A 19575-nucleotide genomic window follows, 5' to 3' on the forward strand; every position below is an offset into this window, starting at 1 on the left:
CACAGAGGTTTCTCATAGAGGGTGGTGCGTCTGGTTATAAAATTATGATCAGACCAGGACAGGAAAGTCTCGAGAGCACAGCGAGAGGGGAAAATTTATAGGAGACTGAAGGGGGCAAGATTTCCCCCAGAGTGTGGAGGACATCTGGAATGAGTGAGAGGGGATGATGGAGGTAGATACGATCTTAACGCTTAAAAGGCTTTTGGACAGCTACTTAGAATTAGATTGACTAATCGCACATACATCAAAACATTTATTTTACAGGCGTCCCCTGCTTTTCGAACGTTCGCTTTACATCAACTCGCTGTTACGAAAGACCTACATTAGTTACCTGTTTTTGCTAACAGAAGGTGTTTTCACTGTTATGAAAAAAGGCAGCGTGTGACCCAAGCTGCCAACCTCCTCCCCTGGAACTGCATTCTAGTCGGCTTTGCTTAAACATGTGCCTGTGAGCATCTGTGCTTTATGTCGATTTATTTTGTGCATCCATTAGCAAGATGAGTTCTAAGGTATCGGAAAAGCCTAAAAGAGCGCGTAAGGGTGTTACACTCAGCATAAAACTAGACATAATTAAGCATTTTGATCGTGGTGAACGAAGTAAGGACATAGTGAGTTTGGCTAAGGGTTTGTAGAAGTTGAAGATGATGATGTTGAAGAAGTTTTGGCATCCCACGACCAAGCACTGATAGATGAAGAGCTGATGAAGAGGAAAGGATAACAATTGAAGTCGAACGCAGTAGCCAACAGCCCGAAAGTGAAGTCGTCCAGGAACTGAACGTGAAGCAATTGCGTGCGATTTTCGTTGGGATTGACAACGCTGCAATGATTGCAGAAAAGTATGACTTTAACTTTGAAAGGGTACATAGGCTTAGGGCATACTTGCAGGACAGTTTGAGTGCTTACAAAGAACTCTATGATAGAAAAATGCGCGAGGCTAAGCAGTCAGGCATACTGTCGTTTTTCAATCCTTCCACATCAGCCGCAGCAGACGACGAAACTTGACCTTCTACATTGAAGCAGGCGGACATAGAAGAAGGTGACCTGCCTTCCCCGATGAAAACAGACGACGATGAGATGACACCCAAATCTCCTCTACCTCCCACCACTCCGACGACTCAGCCTAACACACCATCATCAATGTCCTCACTGTCTTCCCAATTCCGGAAAGTGAAACTACACTGGGCGTACATTATTTCTACTTTATATAGGCCGTGTATTTTTATGTGTTATTCAATAGCTTCATAGCTTAAGAGTTACTGGAAAGAGTGTTTCTGCCGGGAGCGCTTGCGCCATCTATTTCTGCCAGGAGCTCTTGCGCCGTGTGTTTTTGCTGCAAGTGCTGCCGAGAGCACTTGTGTGAGATTTTCACTGCAGTGGACAGTGCTGCAATAATTGTAGAAAAGTATTCCTGCATTATATAGGCTGTGTATTTATCAGATCATTCCTGCTTTTACTATATGTTACTGTTATTTTAGGTTTTATGTATTATTTGGCATGATTTGGTAGGTTATTTTTTGGGTCTGTGAACGCTCACAAAATTTTCCCGTATAAATAAATGGTAACTGCTTCTTCGCTTTACGACATTCCAGCTTACGAACTGTTTCAAAGGAATGCTCTACCTTCAAATAGCGGAGGAAACCTGTATTTAGAGACGTGGAACAGGCTGTTTCAGCTCAAAGAGCCACACCACTCAGCAACCTATCTATTATCAACAGTTCAGTCACGGGACAATTTACGATGATCAATTAACCTACTATCCAGTACGCCTTTGTACTGCGGGAGGAAACCCACACACTCACAGGAAGGAAGTAAAACTTCATACCGAGGTCACCAGAATTGAACTCTGAAATATGAGGTAGGGGCGTAATAGGACCAGTATCGATATGCACCAGGGTCAGCATGGACAAGATGGGCCGAAGGATCCACTTCTGTGCTATAGATTTGCATGACTGCACTCTGGACGATGGTGCATCAGTGGGAGTGTGGTAGTTAACGAGGAAGTGAATAGATTTGTGAAAGATCAGGGAATCGATGGCAAAGGGAAACAGGCACAGAAGCGGGGCCAGCAATAGGTTGGCTGCGATCTCGACATGGAAATACCCAGATGTCAAGCTGGCACGGACAGTGTTCAAGGACCCTGTCATCACAGAGTCCGGAGCTCCAGTCCTCATTGGTGAGCTCTGGGGTCGATCCTGAAGATTGAAGGTCGATTGAACGCCTGGGCTGTGCCACCACAGCAGCACAGCGGTTATGATGCCATTACAGCTCGGGGTATTGGAAATCTGGCCCCACCTGTATATACCTGAGCACATGGGTTTCCTCCAGGTTCTCCAGCTTCCGCACACCAGTCCAAAGATAAACCGGTTAGTAGATTAATTAGACATTGTAAATTGTCCCATGATTAGGCTGGGGTTAAATGGGGGTTTCTGGGTAGTACAGCTTGAGAGGCCGGTTCTGCGCTGTATCTCTAAGTAAGTAAATAAATAAAGCCCAATGGTTGATCGGATCAAAGCACAAAGGTCGATTGAAAGCCTGGAAATCAAGATTTGATGTCTGGGGCTGCAAGTCTGTGACTCTGCTGCTGAAGTCAAAGGCCCAATGCCTGCCAATCCATGAGTCCACTGGTGGCTGAAAATGGCCTGTGCAGGGGTTGGAGGCCTGTTTTGCTGTTGCTTGTTATCTTTATTTATTTATTTTATTTATAGATACTGCGTGGAATTGGACCTTCCGGAACTTCAGTCTGTGCTGTCAGTTACCTACCGCTTTAACCCTAATTACAGGACAATTTACAATAGCCAATTAAGCTACTAACCCACAAGTCTTCAGAATGTGGGGAAAAACCGGGGCACCCGGAGGAAATCCACACACACACACGGGGAGAACGTACAAACTTCTTACAGAATGACCTACGATGCCTTGAGCTAAAATAACGTTAACAGGCACGGTAGGTATACTATACCACCACCGGAATCTGGCACCTAGGTTCTGTTGGTTGTTTACACAAACCACTGCTTCTATTTCTCGTATCCATCCCTCCACAACCCTCACTACTTTATCATTCCTGTCAGTCAGGTTGTGTACAGAAACTCCTGTGTCCCGCGTCACTTTCTGGGTTTACAATCAATGTATGTAAGATATTTTATGTATTTATATTTATTTTGTAATATTTTTTCTGTACTGCAGATCCAGAGTAACAATCATTTTGTTCTCCTTTACACTTGTGTGCCCATTAAACACACACCGTGCCTAGAAGGAATAGTTCTTAAACATGTCAGTTGTATATGATTGTGTTCAAAAAGCAGCAAGACAATTCAGAACTGCTTTGCTCACTGCGGTTTCAAACATTCAGGCTTGGAGATGAGTAAAACAGCCGTGAGTGAAAATTAGACAATTTCACTACTTCATCAAGTTAGGAACTATGAAGAATTTGATGGAATTGACAATGTTACAATGAAAATGAAGACTTGGAGGCTGTAATTGTCAGAAGTATTATATGAAAACATATAACTGCACTGACTTTGTTCATTTACAGTCAATCAAAAGAACACAACAGGGTACACTGGGTGAATTCCTCTATTAGGAATTACAGTTTTATAGTTCTGTAGTAGCACTGGTAGTGTTCTCACTTAAATGCACATTTGCATCCACGAGGTGTGCCGGTGTAAACAAAATGGCCAGAGTATAAATTTACATGTATTGGGAAGTTACAGTGCTGTGATGGTCAAGGCACAAAATGTAACTAAATGTAACACTGAATAGTTATGAAGAATAAAAAGCTATAAAAATAACATCAGAAGTACATTTGTGCAATAAAATGTGCATAATTACATAAATACCAGCATGTATTTACAATGTAAACAGCATTTTAAAGTGTTTTACAGCACTGAACCATAAATAATTGGGGACTCTGCACTGTAAACAATTGTTCTTTTCTCCAGCTCAGCACTACTCTTCTGCGAGAACACCAGGAGACCATTTATGGGTAAACACTTCAATGGAACAAGTCACCATTCTGGCACAGAGATGTATGCCAGCGACGCCAAGGGTTTTGACAGAAGTGTCCTGCCAGGTGGCGATCAGCAGAGGGAAAACAACGGGAATTCACTTTGGACTTACCAGGTGGGTCGATGTTGAAGTGCGTGCTGAGGAAGAGGAGAGGTTGCTGTTTTGTTGAGTAGACGGAGTACTGAGGGGGCAAGAAAAGAGAAAACTTATTCTGTAAAGCCACACCAGCACAGTGCACTGTCAACTCCAGCTGTTCTCTTGTTGAAGATTAGCCTGCCATTCACATCAAGGTGGAATGAAACACCTTGTTTGCATAAACAGTATAAATGGTAATAATACATAATAAAACGAGTGCTAAACAGCAGATAAAGTAGCCTAAAGTAGTGCATTAGGAATCGCTGAAGAGAGACTGGTCATCCACACTACAGGAAGGACGTTGTGGCTTTGGACAGGGTGCAAATGAGGTTACCAGGATGTTGCCTGGATTAGAAGGAATGTGCTTTCACAAACTTGAGCTGTTTTCTATGGAGCAGCACAGCCTGAGGGGAGATCTGAGAGAGGTTTATAAGATTATGAGAGGCATAGATAGGGCAGACAGACAATATCTTTTTCCCAGGGTTGAAATGTCTAATACCAGAGGGCATGCATTTAAGCTGAGAAAAGGTAATTTCAAAGGAAAAGTGAGGGGCAAGTTTTTTTTTACAGTGGTGGGTGCCTGGAATGCGCTGCCTGAAGTGGCTTGAAGTTTTTAAGATACATTTAGATAAGCACATGAATGGGAGAAAAATGGAAAGATATGGACATTGTGTAGGCAGAAGTAGTTTAGTTGGCCATTTGATTACTAATTTAATTGGTTTGGCACAATTTGTGGGCTGAACGCCCTGTTTCTGTGTTGTACTGTTCTACGTTCTGGATAACCATTGGGCAGGAGGAACAGAAGCCTGAAGTAACACACCACCAGTTCAGGAACAGCTAATTCCCTTCAGCCAGTTGGTTCCTGAACCAACCATCACAATCCTAAATCACTGCCTTGGTACACCAACACTGTAATAACTGTGTACTAAAATTGACTTTCTTGTTCTAATTTAGTTCTTTTTTTATTAAATGTGTGCACAACCTAGATTTATGTTTTTCCTGTGAATACTGTGTACCTAATGCTGCGATGGAAAAGGAAGCACTCCACTGCCCTAGCTACGTCACCACAAACTTGACTTTCGAGTCTCTGGCCGTGTCAACTGTATGAGAACATTGCATTCCAGGAAAAGGGTGCGAAAGAGGTGATCAGGTTTGGCAGTTTGATAGTAGTGGTGAATAAGTCCAGATGCCCAGGCTTTCGAATTCCTGATCTTCACACAGAAGGTAGAAGAAAGAAAAGGGAATGGCCAGGTTGGTAAGATTTATGTATTATGCCCTTTCTCACACTGAAACCAAGAGAAAGGGCTCTCCCTTCCAACCATCAGAAATGCTTATCAGAAGCACTGCATACACAGGGCCCTTAGCATTGTCAATGATCCCCCCCACCCCCCCCCCCATCCATCCAACAATCTCTTTGACCCGCCCATCAGGCAGGAGGAACTACAGCATTAGGACAAGGACTGTTATGATGGAAAACAGCTTCTTCCCCCACCAGAAATAATACTGAACTCCCTGTCACCACCCATCATGCATGGACTGCAAGTAACATTACATGGTTTACTTTTTAAACTTGTATGATATATGCACCATATTATTTGTGGTAATATTGCTTTGTGTTATGTGCGTGAGTTATATTTACTGCGTTGTGCACCTTGGTTGTTCTGTTTGGTGGTATACATGACAATAAACTAAATTTGCACTGAAAGTGAGAGGGAATGTCAATGTTAAATCAGAATGGGAGTCCATCAAGTGGTCTGGGGATCCTGTTATAAGTTACATGCTTCCAGGGAGGGGAACAGGAGTTTCCCTGGAACCACCACTGTAGAAATGTTTGCAGGAAAAATTCCACAGGGCGAGGGGGGGAGGGGCGGCAATACAGGCTTGTTGAAGCTGAAACAAGCCGCTCACCTGCTCTGCTGTGCGTTGGTAGTGCTTGGGAGCTCCTCGCTGTGGCTAAGGCTGGCCAGCGCTGCAGGGTGCTGGCTATTTGACGTTAGTAGCGACGATGCAGATACTGCATTCGAGAGTGAAGCCATACTGGGCACTGCGGACGAGTCGGACTTCACTGCAGAACCAGCTGCAGCTGCGGGAAACAGTAGACAATAATAATGAAAGGGCCAGGTTGTACATGCAAGTGGCCATTCCTTCCAACATTCCACACACCCATCTCTGTGTAAAAGAAACTCACTTCTGACATCCCCCTCTATACTTCCCTCTAATCACCTTAAGGTTAGCCATTTTCACCCTGGGAAAAAGTCTCTGGCTGTCCACTCAATCTATGCCTCTTACCATCTCTTACACCTCTGTCAAGTCACTCAACTTATCCTCACAAGACATGCTCTCCAATCCATGCAGCAACCTAATAATCACCTCTGCACACTCCGAAGATTCTATGAGTTCCTATAAAGAGGTGACCAGAACTGAACACAATATTCCAAGTGTGGTCTAACCAGGGTTTTATAGAGCTGCAGCATTATCTCGCAGTTCTTGAACTCAAATCACTTGAGTAATGAAGGCCAACACACCATATTCCTGCTTAACCCATCCTAATAACATTCGAGGGATCTATGGACATAGACTCTGAGAACCCTCAGTCCCTCACACTGCTAAGAATCCTGTCATTAATACTGTTCAACCTTCCAAAAGGAATCACTTCACTTTTCTGGATTGAACTCCATCTGCCACTTCTCAGCCCAGCTCGGCATCCCATCAATGTCCTGTTGTAATCTACAACAACCTTCTACACGCTAGATTTCACGTCATCTCCCCTCTGATTCCTCATCCAAGTCTTGTTAAGCTTAGTAAGATCATAGTTGATCCTACATCTCAGCAGCACTTTACTGCACTAAGTTCAGTCTCTGGGTTAACTGATCTGAAAGCTTGTGGAGCTGTGTCTATGACAGAGAGGCTGGGTGAGGGTGCAGGGAAAGAGTTTAAATATTCCAACTAGACCTTTAAAGCTGAAAGTCAGAAACATGTCTCCAAATTTCTCTGTCAAAAACCTGGTGAAAATGATTGTTTGCTATTAACAAATGCAGATTTAGATCACCAAATACAGTGATCAGGAACAAAATGCCATTTAGTTTCTTATTGGGGTGCCATGGCAGCATTGCAGTTAGCGTGATGCTAATACAACATGGGGCGGTGTTGGGAGTTCAATCCTAGCAACCTCTGTAAGGAATCCCTGTGGAATGAGTGGTTTTCTCCGGGTGCTCCAGTTTACTCAACCATCCAAAGATGTACCAGGTACTTAACAAACACAGAGTAGTATCACCAATAAGGTCATCAGAAACAAAATGTTGGGTTTTTAAACTCAGAAGGTGCTCTACAGTCTAGGCAGTTTCTGTGAAAAGGGAAACAGTTAACACTTTCAGGTTGACCTAAAACAGATGGGGCTTGTCAGCCTGTTTGGCAGCTCATCTAGAAGGAAAAACTCTGATCTCATACTTCTACTGCCTTGAAGCTACACTCACGGGGAAGGGAAGCCAAGACCCAAAACGTTACTTTTGTTTTTCTCTTTCCACGGATGCTGCTAGACCGGCTGAGTACTTCCAGCACTTTGTTTTAAAGGAAACAGGACAGGTTTGGAAGACCTGAAGGGCTTGGGATCGGAATCAAGACAGAAACGGATGGCTGAGCGTTTAACTGGAGGTTGCATGATTATGTGGGCAACGCAGGAAGAACTTACGTCTATTACTTCCTCCAACCAACCACCCCTCCCAACACACCTGACACTTATTTAGGCAGTGTAATATTTTTAACTTCACACCATGATGAAATATTAATCCCTGGTTCACACTACACACTTACTGAGTGGTTTCAGCAGTGACTATAATGTGGACAACACAGGAAAGACCAACATTAGGCCTCTATTCATTGCAGCGTAGAAGGTTGAGGGGGGTGGGATTTGATTGAGGTATTTAAAATTTTGAGAGGGATAGATAGAGTTGACGTGAATAGGCTGTTTCCATTGAGAGTAGGGGAGATTCAAACGAGAGGACATGATTTGAGAGTTAGGGGGCAGAAGTTTAAGGGAAACACGAGGGGGTATTTCTTTACTCAGAGAGTGATAGCTGTGTGGAATGAGCTTCCTGTAGAAGTAGTAGAGGCCAGTTCAGTTGTGTCATTTAAGGTAAAATTGGATAGGTATATGGATTAAGAGTTCGGCACGGACTAGGAGGGCCGAGATGGCCTGTTTCCGTGCTGTGATTGTTATATGGTTATTATTTGCTCATGCATAAATGCCCTTTAGAAAGGAAGCAGCGAATTGCCCTCTTGCATTCCCTGGGTGAGGATCAGTTGCTGCTAGGGGAGACAGTTCTAGGTTTGGAGTCAACAATGAAGGATATTTCCAGGTCAGAGTTGTGCGTGACTTGAAGGGGAGCCTGAAGACGGTGCCCCTCTGGGCAGGTGGCCTTTGTCTTTGGTGGTAGCGGTCACAGGCTGAGGCTGTCTGAGCAGCCTAGATGGACAGCATTAAACCTAACAGCCACGAACAATCAGAGTTGTAGAGCACTACAGCAAAGAAACAGGCCCTTTGGCCCACCGAGTCTGTGTCAAACTTATTTTGCCTAGACCAAACAAGCCACACCAGGACCACAGCCCTCCATACCAGTCCCAAAGTAGTTATCCAAATTTCTCTTGAACATCAACATCGAACGCATATCCACCACTTCCGCTCACAACTCGTTCCACACTCTTACCACCCTCTAGTTGTAATTTCACCCAACCTCCGTGGAAAAAGCCTGCTTGTATCCTATCTAAACCCCTCATAACGTTTGTATACCTCTGTCAAATCACCCCTCAATCTTATACGAGCTAGGGCATAAAGCCCAAACCTATTCAACCTTTTGCAATAACTCAGGTCCTTAAGTCCCAGCAATATCCTTGTAAATTTTCTCTGTACTCTTCAAATTTTATTGCTATCTTTCTTGTAGGTAGGTGACTAGAAATGCACACAATACTCCTAATTTGGTCCCACTATGTTAACAGTATTTCAACATAATATCCTAACTCCAGCCCTCCATGCTCTGACTTATGAAATCTGCTGGAAGAACTCAGCGGGCTGAAAGAAATCAATGTTTCAGGTTGAAATTCTGTTCCAGGGCAAGTAATCAGAGTGGGGCAAGAGAAACAGAACTGTTTATCTCCGAACTTGGAGCATCAAACAGTCCTCTTGTGGAGCTCACATATCTGTGAGGGGTAAAGAAACAGTCAATTTTTCAGGCTGAAACCCTGCACCAGGATAAAGCAGCAGCAATTACTTTCCTCTCACTGGTGGTGCTTGACCCAGTGAATTCTTTGAGAGGATCTTCAGGAGGATAAGAGGATCCCAGTCCTCAGCCTAAAACATAGAAAGGATCTTCATTTCTGTAAATGCTGCCCGACTTGCTGAGGTCCTCCAGAAAACAATCTGCCAAGGCTGGTGGTAGGAACATTTAAGAAATTCTTAGATACGCACGTGGAATATAGAAAAATGGAGGGCTAGAAGAGGGAAGGGTTAGATTGATCTTAGAGTAGGTTAAAGGTTGGCACAACATTCTGGACTGAAGGGCCTGTACTGTACTGTTCCATGTTCTGAGGATTGTTTCTTTCAAAGTATGTAGACAGACTGTTCTGATCCTCTCACAGTAATTCAGTGCTCCACCTCACCCCACTCTGATCAGAAAATCCATGTGGGAGCAGGCCACAGACCCCCCCTGCTCCTCAGGGAAAGCAGCTTCTCCTGAAGGGATTTAACAGGATGGAATTGCATTGATGGTTCCTGCCCACCCCCATCAAAACTCTGATGCTATTGTCCTCTTTGGCCTCACACTTGACCTTTCTCTCTTCACCTAACATCATCTCCAAACATAATCCGACCCAAAACCCTCCCTAGCACCCCTCAAGCAAGGATCTGGACGCACCTTCGATGGACTGCGATGTCTGTATCGTGCTGAAGCCGTTCTATAAGAAAAGTCAGATTTTGTCAGTTTACAGTACGACATGTCAGAAGGTAGGAAATCAAACAAAAGCATCACCCTTCCCCCAGACAAAGCTGGTCACCTTGGCTTGCGTCAGGTCTTTCTGAGGCGAGGAGGACAGGGAGTTGGAGTATGGCGCCCGCTGGGCGGAACTCTGCTCGTACTGTGCCCCCGGTGCACTGTTCTGGGCTGTGAACGCTGAGGTCGTGATCGCGCTGGGCTGGTAGCCAGAGTCCGGACTTGGGTTGGAGGCAATTGTTGGCGAGGACTCACTGCGAGAGAACAAAAGCGGTGAGATTGTGCAGCCACAGTGACTGAGGGTTGGGGGTGAGAATGACAATGTGGCTCTTTGGAAGAAAAAAAATGGAAAAGTGAAAGGACATAAGAAATAGGAGCAAGAGTCGGCCATTTGGCCTGTTGAGCCTGCTCCGCCATTCAATAAGATCATGGCTGAGCTACCTGCCTCTTTGCCATAACCCTTAATTACTCAGCTAGGCAAAAATCTTTGTCCTAATACACTAAATGGGGTAGTTTCTACTCTACTGGTTCATTTAGCTTGTTATAGCCAGTGAGGGTAGTGGGGATGAGCTCCCATTACCTATTTAAATGCTCCCAATGGCGTGCCTCTGAAATAGCCTCTGACAACCAAGTTCAGCTCCTGGCTTCACGTTGTGGTTTAGCTACTAAGCTTGGAGGAACCTTTTCTACTGACAGAAGATGGATTACTGGAGACTTACAACCAGTTGCTGATGGGGCTCGTCAGCCTTGGTTGGCAGCTCATCTAGAAGGAAAACTCTGATCTTAAACCTCTGCTGTTTTACAGCTATACCCGCTCATGGAGAAGGCTTCGGGAGTAGACCCCAAGGTAAAATCTGGAGCTGGATTCCCCAAGGCAGTTTCAACTCTAACTGGTAACTCCTGCGAGAGGGACTGCCTCCATATTGTACTGCTCTGGTGTGCATATCACGTAGACAGCTGGAATCCATGGTTGACCCCAATCAAAGAAAGCCCACAACCTCTACTGCCTCCCTGGGCAGAGAATTCCAGATTCATTACTTTCTGGGAAAAAGCAGCTAGCTTCTTTGCATCTCCATCCTAAATTTATTTAATTATTCTTTTCCCGTTTTATTTAGGTTCTTTCGGGGTTCTTGTTTTGTGGCTACCTGTGAGCTAACAAACCTTAAGTCTGTATAAGTTATACATTCTTTGATAATAAACGTACTTGAATCAAGAAGACTCACATTAAAGGTGAGCAGTGGAAAACTTAGAGGGACATGGTTTAAGGTGTCTAGAATGGGTGCTAGGGGTAGTGACAGAAGCAGATAAAACAATGACGTTCAAGACACATGTATATGCAGGGAATGGAGGGATATTGATCATGCATTAGCCCTCAACCACCAGGCCCTTGAACCAACCTATCACTCACCCTATATATCACTGAACTGTTTCTATAACCTATGGACTCCCTTTCAAGGACTCTTCATCTCAGGTTCTCAATAGTTATTGCTTATTTATTATTGTTATTTATCTTTCTTTTTTATTTGCAGTTTGTTGTCTTTTGCACACTGGTTGTCCACCCTGTTGATGTGGTCTTTCATTGATTCTATTGTGTTTCCTGTGTATGCCCTCAGTAGATGATTCTCTGGGTTGCATATGGTGACATATCCTGTGCATACTTTGGTAACAGATTTACATTCAACTTTGTACAGGCTAAGAGATTTAGCTTAATTTGGCATCGTGTTTAGTGCAGAGATTGTGAACTGAAAAACCTGTTACTACTCTACGCTCTAACAAAGTTCCAGATTCAGGAAGCCATGGATTGGTGCTTCCTACATGTCACTGCTTTTATGCTGCTCATTTCCAGGCTGCTTCACCTTCATCCATGTTGCTTGGGAACACTGGCCTCAGCCTATCATGAGAATTTCCTGAACCACGACCCTTGTGCCTTCTCTACAATTTTGCATCACCCTTTCTCAGCTCTCACCTGAAGTGTTAACTGCTTCTACCACCACAGATGCCACCTGACCTGCTGAGAGTTTCCAGCACTTTCTGCTTTAGGGTGGTGATGAGGAGGCGTACAGCGTGCAGGAACGAAATAGATCGGCTGGTTGAGTGGTGTTGCAGCAACAACACTGCCTTGAACATCAGTAAGATCAAGGAATGGATTGAGAACTTCAGGGAGGGAAAGTCGAGGAATCAGCAGTGGAAACTGAGAAATTTCCACAATTCCTGGATGTCATCATCTCTAAGAATCTATCCTGGGCCAAACATAGTGATGCAATTACAAAGAATTCAGCAGCTGTATCTCATTAGGAGTTTGAGGATAACATTATGTCACCAAGAGGAATTTCTACAGATGTACCGTGGACAGCATTTTAACTGGTCACATCATTGTCTTGTAAACTTAGCCCACTCCGAGCACTAGCCTTTCCAGCATCGAGGACACCTTTAAAAGAACATGCCCTCTTCTCATTGCTACCATCAAGGAGGTGAAGACACATAGTCAAATACTTCAACAGCTTCTTCCCCTCCACGAGATTTCTGAGTAAAAAACTGAACCCATGAACACTACTTTAGTATTTTTACATAAGAACATAAGAAATAGGAAAAGGAGTAGGCCATCCAGCCCATCGAGCCTGCCCTACTATTCAATAAAATCATGGCTGATCTGTCCGTCAACTCAGCCCCATCTACCTGCCTTTTCCCCATAACCCTTAATTCCCCTACTATGTAAAAATCTATCTATCTAACTGTATCTTAAATATATTTAGTGAAGAAGCCTCAACTGTTTCCCCACGCAGAGAATTCCACAGATTCAACACTCTCTGGGGAAAAAAGTTTCTCCTCATCTCCATCCTAAGTCTTCTTCCCTGAATCTTGAGGCAATGTCCCCTAGTTCGAGACTCACCTACCAATGCAAACAACTTTCCTACTTCTATCTTATCTATCCCTTTCAAAATTCTGTATGTTTCTATAAGATCTCCTCTCATTCTTGTGAATTCCAGAGAGTATAGTCCCAGGCGACTCAATCGTTCCTCATAGGTTAACCCTTTCTTCTCTGGAATCAACCCGGTGAACCTCCTCTGCACTTCCTCCAAATCCTTCCTCAAGTACGGAGACCAGAACTGCATACAGTATTCCAGTACCCTGTATAGTTGCAGCATGACCTCCCTGCTCTTGAATTCAATTCCTCTAGCAATGAAGGCCAGCATTCAATTTGCCTTCTTGATAACCTGGTGTACCTGCAAGCCAACTTTTTGTGATTCATGAACAAGCACCCCGAAGTCCCTCTGCACAACAGCATGCTGCAATCTTTCACCATTTAAATAATAATCTGCTCTTCTATTATTCCTTACAAAGTGGATGATCTCACATTACCACCATCGTATTCCATCTGCCAGACCTTGGCCCACTCACCTAACCCATCTATATCCCTCTGCAGACTCTCCACCTCCTCTGTACATTTGCCTCTCCACTCAGTCCCCTCTTCCAAATCATCAATGTAAATGATAAACAGCACCAACCCCTGCGGCACCCCAGTTAAGTGTTTTTTTTAAATTAACACTTGTTGTAAATTATAGTTTTATTATGTATTTTGGTGCACTGCTGACGCAAAACAACATGACATACGCAGTGATATTAAACCTGAACCTGATTCTGATAGGTTCTTGATTAGTTAAGGGCTTCAAAGGTTAGGGGGAGAAGGGAGGAGAATGGGTTAGAGAGGATTAATATAGAATGGTGGAGCATATTCAATGGGCTACCTACCTACAGGAAAAACATTAGTAAGATTTAAGGAGTACAGAAAATTTTCCAGCACATTGCCTGGACTTGAGATCCCAAGTTATCGGGAAAGGTTGAAAAAGTAATAACTTTATTCCCTGTAGCGTAAGAGAATGAGAGGAGATTTGAACACAGGTATTCAAAATCATAGGGCAATTGCAAGCAGGCTTTACCCACAGGCTGGGTGAAATTAGTTCTAGAGGTAATAAGCGTAAAAAATGAAATGTTTAAGAAGAATCTGGAGGTGAGGGGGGGGGGTGGGGGAAGAACCTCTTCACTCAGAGGGCAGTTTTAGCGTGGAACGAGCGATGCATGCGGATTTGACTGGAACATGTAAGAGAAGGAAGAGGACAGTTTCGAGCTGTGCATTTGACACAAGGATCCTTGGCATACACCCAGCCTCGTGTGGGGCTGCTGCTGCCAGGAACAGGTGTATCCAATGACGGCGCTTTCCACATCTCAAAAAGCCGTGGATTGGAAAACCACAAGGCATTTTCCATTTATCTGCTCACCAGCTGTCTCTGTTCTCTGCTGAGAGACCAGAGTAAAGGAGTCAAGTTACACTCGCTGCCTTGGATCAGGGGACAGCAGAAGCCTGGGGTATCTGGGGCTGAGCGTAGGATCTTCCTGTGTACTCAGTAGCAGGATAACTCTCAAACTACAGTGAAGTATGGAGCATTGTTCATCTCCTGGTGGGTACAGCATAATGCTCAGGTCTAAAGCTCATTCTGATGTCATATATCTGGGGCAGCAGTGACAAGAATGTGGGAGAAAGTAAGACCAGTGTAGGATCTGTTATGTAAAATGGGTGCCTGATGGTTGGCAGACTTGGTAGTAAGGCCTGTTTCTGTGGTCAATGAAAGATTACAGATTAGCCTTATTTGTTATTTATATGGAGCATACAGTGAAATGCATAATTTGCGTCAATGACCAACACAGTATAAGGATGCACTGGGGGCAGCCCCAAGTGTCACCACACTTCTAACACCAATATAGCATGCACAAAATTTATTAATCCTAACTACGTCTTTAGAATATGGAAGGAAACAACCACCCGGAGGAAATCCAGAGTCATGGGAAGAACGTACAAGCTCCTACCCACTGAACACATCTTACTTGATTTTCTTCTCGTTCACTATTTCCTTCTCCAGCACACCAAGGATGCAGTAGTCCAAGAAAAAGATACAAGATTCTAAGACACAGGAACAGAGTAGGATTCTTTTTGCCTATCGAGTCTGCTCCTCATTACATCGTGGCTTATTTATTATACCTATTCTCCTGCCATTTCTGCATAACCTTTAACCTTATTAATCAAGGATCTATCAACCTCTGCTTTGATTATTAACCCTGCGCCTCGGTTTCCACAGCCGTCTGTGGAAATTAATTCCACAAATTCACCACCCTCTAGCCAAAGAAATTCCTCCTCATCTCTGTTCTAAATGGAAGTCCTTGTATTCTAAAGGTCCTAGATTCCCCCAATATTGGAAACAAAGTCCACACTATCTAGGACTTTCAATATTCAATAGGTATCAATGAGCTCCCCCTGGTATTCTTCTAAATACTGGGGAGTACAGGCTCCTCACATCTTAATCCTTTCATTAACACAGCTCCTTACCTACGCTATTGCAACAGCACCAGTCTTAGCCTCTGCCTTCAAGACAGTGTTACACACCATTCTGTCTTGGCACTACATCCACCATGCCGTTTTGGCGAGGGGCCTAAATGCTGTAACTGCAACCCAATTCTATTGCAGAGACATGCACAACTAAAGGACTGCAGATACACTACATTTCAGAGAGCATTAAATGCTGGTTTTGCCAGTAATGCTCACTTGCTAGAAGAAAGTAAATAAGCTGTATCGGATCAATCACAAAGACATGGCAAGTTCGTGTGCAGCCAATTGATCATGTGGTGAATTGAATGGGCCTTCTACATGTGGAGGGCTCTCTCTCTCTGTGGGCTTTTGAGTGCACCCATTTCTGTCTTGTCAGGCCTGGTTCAACACTCCCATATGGACCATAGCTTAACATGACACCATAAAAACTTTTAACCATACTCCTCCATTTTCCATCTTCCTCCTAACAAGCAAACAGTGCCACAGAGCAATCTGGTGGAAGGTGCAGGAAGAGAAGAGCATCAAGTGGTGTTGGCATTACCTTACAGCACTGGTATAGAGGTTGCTCTGGGGTTGGCTCACGGGCACGCTGGTTGTTGGGGTTGACTCGTACTCTGATAACATTGGCTCAGAACCAAATTGCAAAGCCCCGAACTGCAGGTTTAACCCTGCGATGTCAGCTGAGGCGGGCATCTCCACGGCAGAAGATGGGATCTGCAGGAAAGGAAGGGACATCAACAACCTGCCACATAATACCAGGACTGAGGTTGTTCCAAAACTGCTGATTTTGCTCTTCTGAAAAAGCAATTGCCTTGCACTACAGAATGTGCAAACAAGCCCTCCCACCCCTACATTCCAACCACCGATCTTCCAACATTGCTCATGGGAATGTTCGTGTGTATCCTAGAGGACACCATTGTTAAACGCTACCTTTGTTTGGCTGTGTGATGATTCCTCAAATCTGCCTGCCTGAAGGGCGACCTTTGGGAGTGAATCATAGATGAATTGAGAGGCAATGCAGGGCAGAAGGAGAATGAGAGGACTGTTCTCATGGGGAAATGCACCTACTTCAGACATCCTTTAGGCCACCCAAAGGTGGTGACTTTAAACAGAACAAGGTGGGACAAACGGGTGAGGGAACCAGCAGCTAAGGGAGGATCATCTCTCAAGGAATCAGTAAGCAGGAGACCTGCACGGTAGTATCTTGCATACAAAGTGCAATGTTCACATCATGCTAATCATGAATTTGATGCAGGACGAACAATTCAGAGAGCGGTTTACTCCTGAAGAAAACTGCAGTTCATTGGGCTACAAGCCATTAAAAAAAAAATAGGGACTAAGTAGTTATTGTCTGGGAAGAGTATTAGCCAGGAGCACTCTAGTGCCTGCGCTTCTCGAACTAAATTACATCATCAATTGGGGTTATTGTTTATTGATTAAGGGTCAGCCTAGATTTGATATTGCAATCTAAAAGCACCATTTCCCTGTGACTGAAGCTGCCAACGCTGAGCTCCCATGCAACTAAATGTGTGGTGATTAATGTTTTAATGTCACTTGCTTGCAAAATCACTTCCTCCTGTTCCTACTCCAGCTATGACTCCCTCAAAGGCAAGAACTAACATGGCGTGGAGAGGGGAACAATGGGGGCACAGAAAAAAGACTAATATGTCAATGATGGATGAGGTGTTTAAACCTAATATTCTTCTGGAAGTCAGGAAAGAAGCACTAAACTTGTTGCTTCACTATCGCTTTCTTAAGAATTCAAAGCTGGAGACCAAAGATGGCCTCAGCACAGATCAGCAGCAGTCTTGATTGCCTCATCGGCTGACTGGCAACTGGAAGTCAATCTGGGCAAGCAATTGTAAATTCCCTGACTACATGGCATCATTATCCCCGAGGCCTGACGTGCTCATTCTGTCAGCAATCTCAAAGCAGGTGCTGATGGTAGGACTGACAGTCCCTTGGGAAGACGGGATTGAGGTGACACAGTGCAAGCCTGGCGAGGCAGGGTGCAGAGGTTCTGCTGCCTGCTCACTGTGCAGAACCTACTCTCCTTGGTATTACAGGGGCTGCAAAGAAAAGAGCCATCAGACCCGTCACAGAAGCCTCTGGATGGCTATGGATCAAGAGGCGTGACCCGTGGACAATTGCTGCTGGGACAAGTCGAGGACAGATCAAACCTGGCTGAGTCACCTGAGCGAGGGTTTTTGACATTGAAAGACCCGAAACACCTGATGATAGCATGTTACATCACTGGAGATGTGTCCCAGTGCATCCTTGAATGTATATCTCAGTATCATGATAGAACAGGGGAAAACTGAACAAGCAGGGATAGAGAAAGCCAAGATTAAAGGTGGCACTGACTTATGTTTAGCTATTTTATACCCAGAGATGAGGAAAATTTAATTCAAATCCATAGATAGCAATTAACCAATTAAAACATGCTTATTCAACACTGAAGTACCAAGTTAACCAATGAGAAAACACTTACTCAAGTAATGTAAACAAATCCAGAGCTTTCTAGAATTATACTTTGCATACCCACTAGAGCCATATTAAACGAATAAAATACAAGCAGATATTTAATTGTTATACTGCAAAGAAAATAACAATTAAACAGACTAATCTAAGAATTTAAGTCAGATCCAAAAGGCAAGGAAAAGGGAGTAAAATGGCATGGAGAAGTGTGTAATATGGCACAGAAAAAGCAGGGCAGACTCAATGGGCTGAGCGGCCTAATTCTGCTCCAATGTTCTATGTCGTATGGAAAAAGGACCTTCAGCCCATGGTGCCCGCTAAGCTAGTCCCTTTGGAGACCTCTTTTGGGGTTGCAAATGAGGAGCCTTACCTTGGAAGAAATGGAAGCTTTCTTCTTCTGTGACTTCAGCTTCTGCTGTGCAGGCTGCGGACTGGAGGACTGATTCTCCGAGGAACCGGGAGAGACCTGGGTGGCGCCGGGTTTGTTTGGCAGCGGCGAGTTTGAAGGTGCCGTCGGCTGCTTTGTGGGGATGAAGACTTCCATCATGCTGGAGTTGGAGTAGGACTGGCGTTGTCCGAATGGACCGTGAACTGAAGGTTCGGTTTGGCTTTTCAACTCTGGAGACAGACAGATACTGATCAAGATGGTTGCTGCTACAGGAGAGGGACTCTGCACTGGCTTCACCCTAGCACCTACATCAACGACTGCAGTAACAAACGGATCCTGAAGCTTCACTGTACAAGCACTGGAAGCACCTGTGAAGCTGAAATGGAAGCGCCTTCCAGGAGAAGCGCTGATGTCTCTAGGCCAGTAAGGCCTGGATAGAGAGCCTATGGAGAAGAAGTTTCCTATAAAGGAAGAATCTAGAATCTGAAGGCACAGCCTCGGAATAATGGGGATGGGCCATTAAAATGGAGATGGAGGAGAACACTGCAGGCTGTCCCAAGCAAATCTTTTGCTGTGCTGGCTGTTAACAAAACAATGCATTTCACCGTGTTTCAACGTACATGTGACAAAGAAATCTAAATTTGAAATTCAGCCAGAGATCGGTGAATCTGTGGAATTCACTGCCAGAGGGGTGTGCAGGCCAAATCATTAGAAGTATTCAAGGCAAAAATCATTGAAACCTATTGAATATTGAAAGGCCTTGGTAGAGTGGATGTGGAGAGGATGTTTCCTATAGTGAGGGAGTCCAGGACCAGAGGGCACAACTTCATAATAGAGGGATGTCCATTTAGAACAAGAGATGACAAGGAAATTCTTTAGTCAAAGGGTAGTGAATCTCTGGAATTCATTGCCACAGATTATTGTGCAGGCCAAGATACTGGGTATATTTAAGGTAGAGGTTAATAGGTTCTTGATTAGTTGGGGTATTGAAAGTTCCAGGGAAAGTGGAGAATGAGTGTTGAGGGGATAATAAATCAACATTAAATAAAATAGCTGAGTAGACTCAACATGCCGAATGTATGTCTTATGGTCAGGGACCGATAGGTTCTTCATTGTTCAGGGTTCCAGGGAGAAGGCAGAAGAATGGCATGGGGGAGGGAGGAGAATCAGCAATGAATGAATGGTGGGCAGACTTGATGGACTCAATA

At 44.3% G+C, this 19575-nt stretch overlaps 1 protein-coding gene across 6 annotated transcripts in view; it reads right to left on the reverse strand.

Annotated features, from left to right (window-relative positions):
- Nucleotides 1-19575, reverse strand: part of ubap2l (ubiquitin associated protein 2-like) — a 139822-nt gene that overhangs the window by 27425 nt on the left and 92822 nt on the right. For all 6 annotated transcript variants that reach the window (XM_059980183.1, XM_059980187.1, XM_059980185.1 and 3 more), the window contains 6 exons: nt 18350-18597; nt 16043-16215; nt 10186-10375; nt 10047-10086; nt 6049-6223; nt 4117-4186 (listed from right to left, as the gene is read on the reverse strand). In XM_059980183.1, coding sequence (XP_059836166.1) covers nt 4117-4186; nt 6049-6223; nt 10047-10086; nt 10186-10375; nt 16043-16215; nt 18350-18597 — 896 coding nt within the window. The remainder of the gene's footprint in view (nt 1-4116; nt 4187-6048; nt 6224-10046; nt 10087-10185; nt 10376-16042; nt 16216-18349; nt 18598-19575) is intronic.

Source organism: Hypanus sabinus, chromosome 9 (genome assembly GCF_030144855.1).
Source record: "Hypanus sabinus isolate sHypSab1 chromosome 9, sHypSab1.hap1, whole genome shotgun sequence".
Lineage (NCBI taxonomy): Eukaryota > Metazoa > Chordata > Chondrichthyes > Myliobatiformes > Dasyatidae > Hypanus > Hypanus sabinus.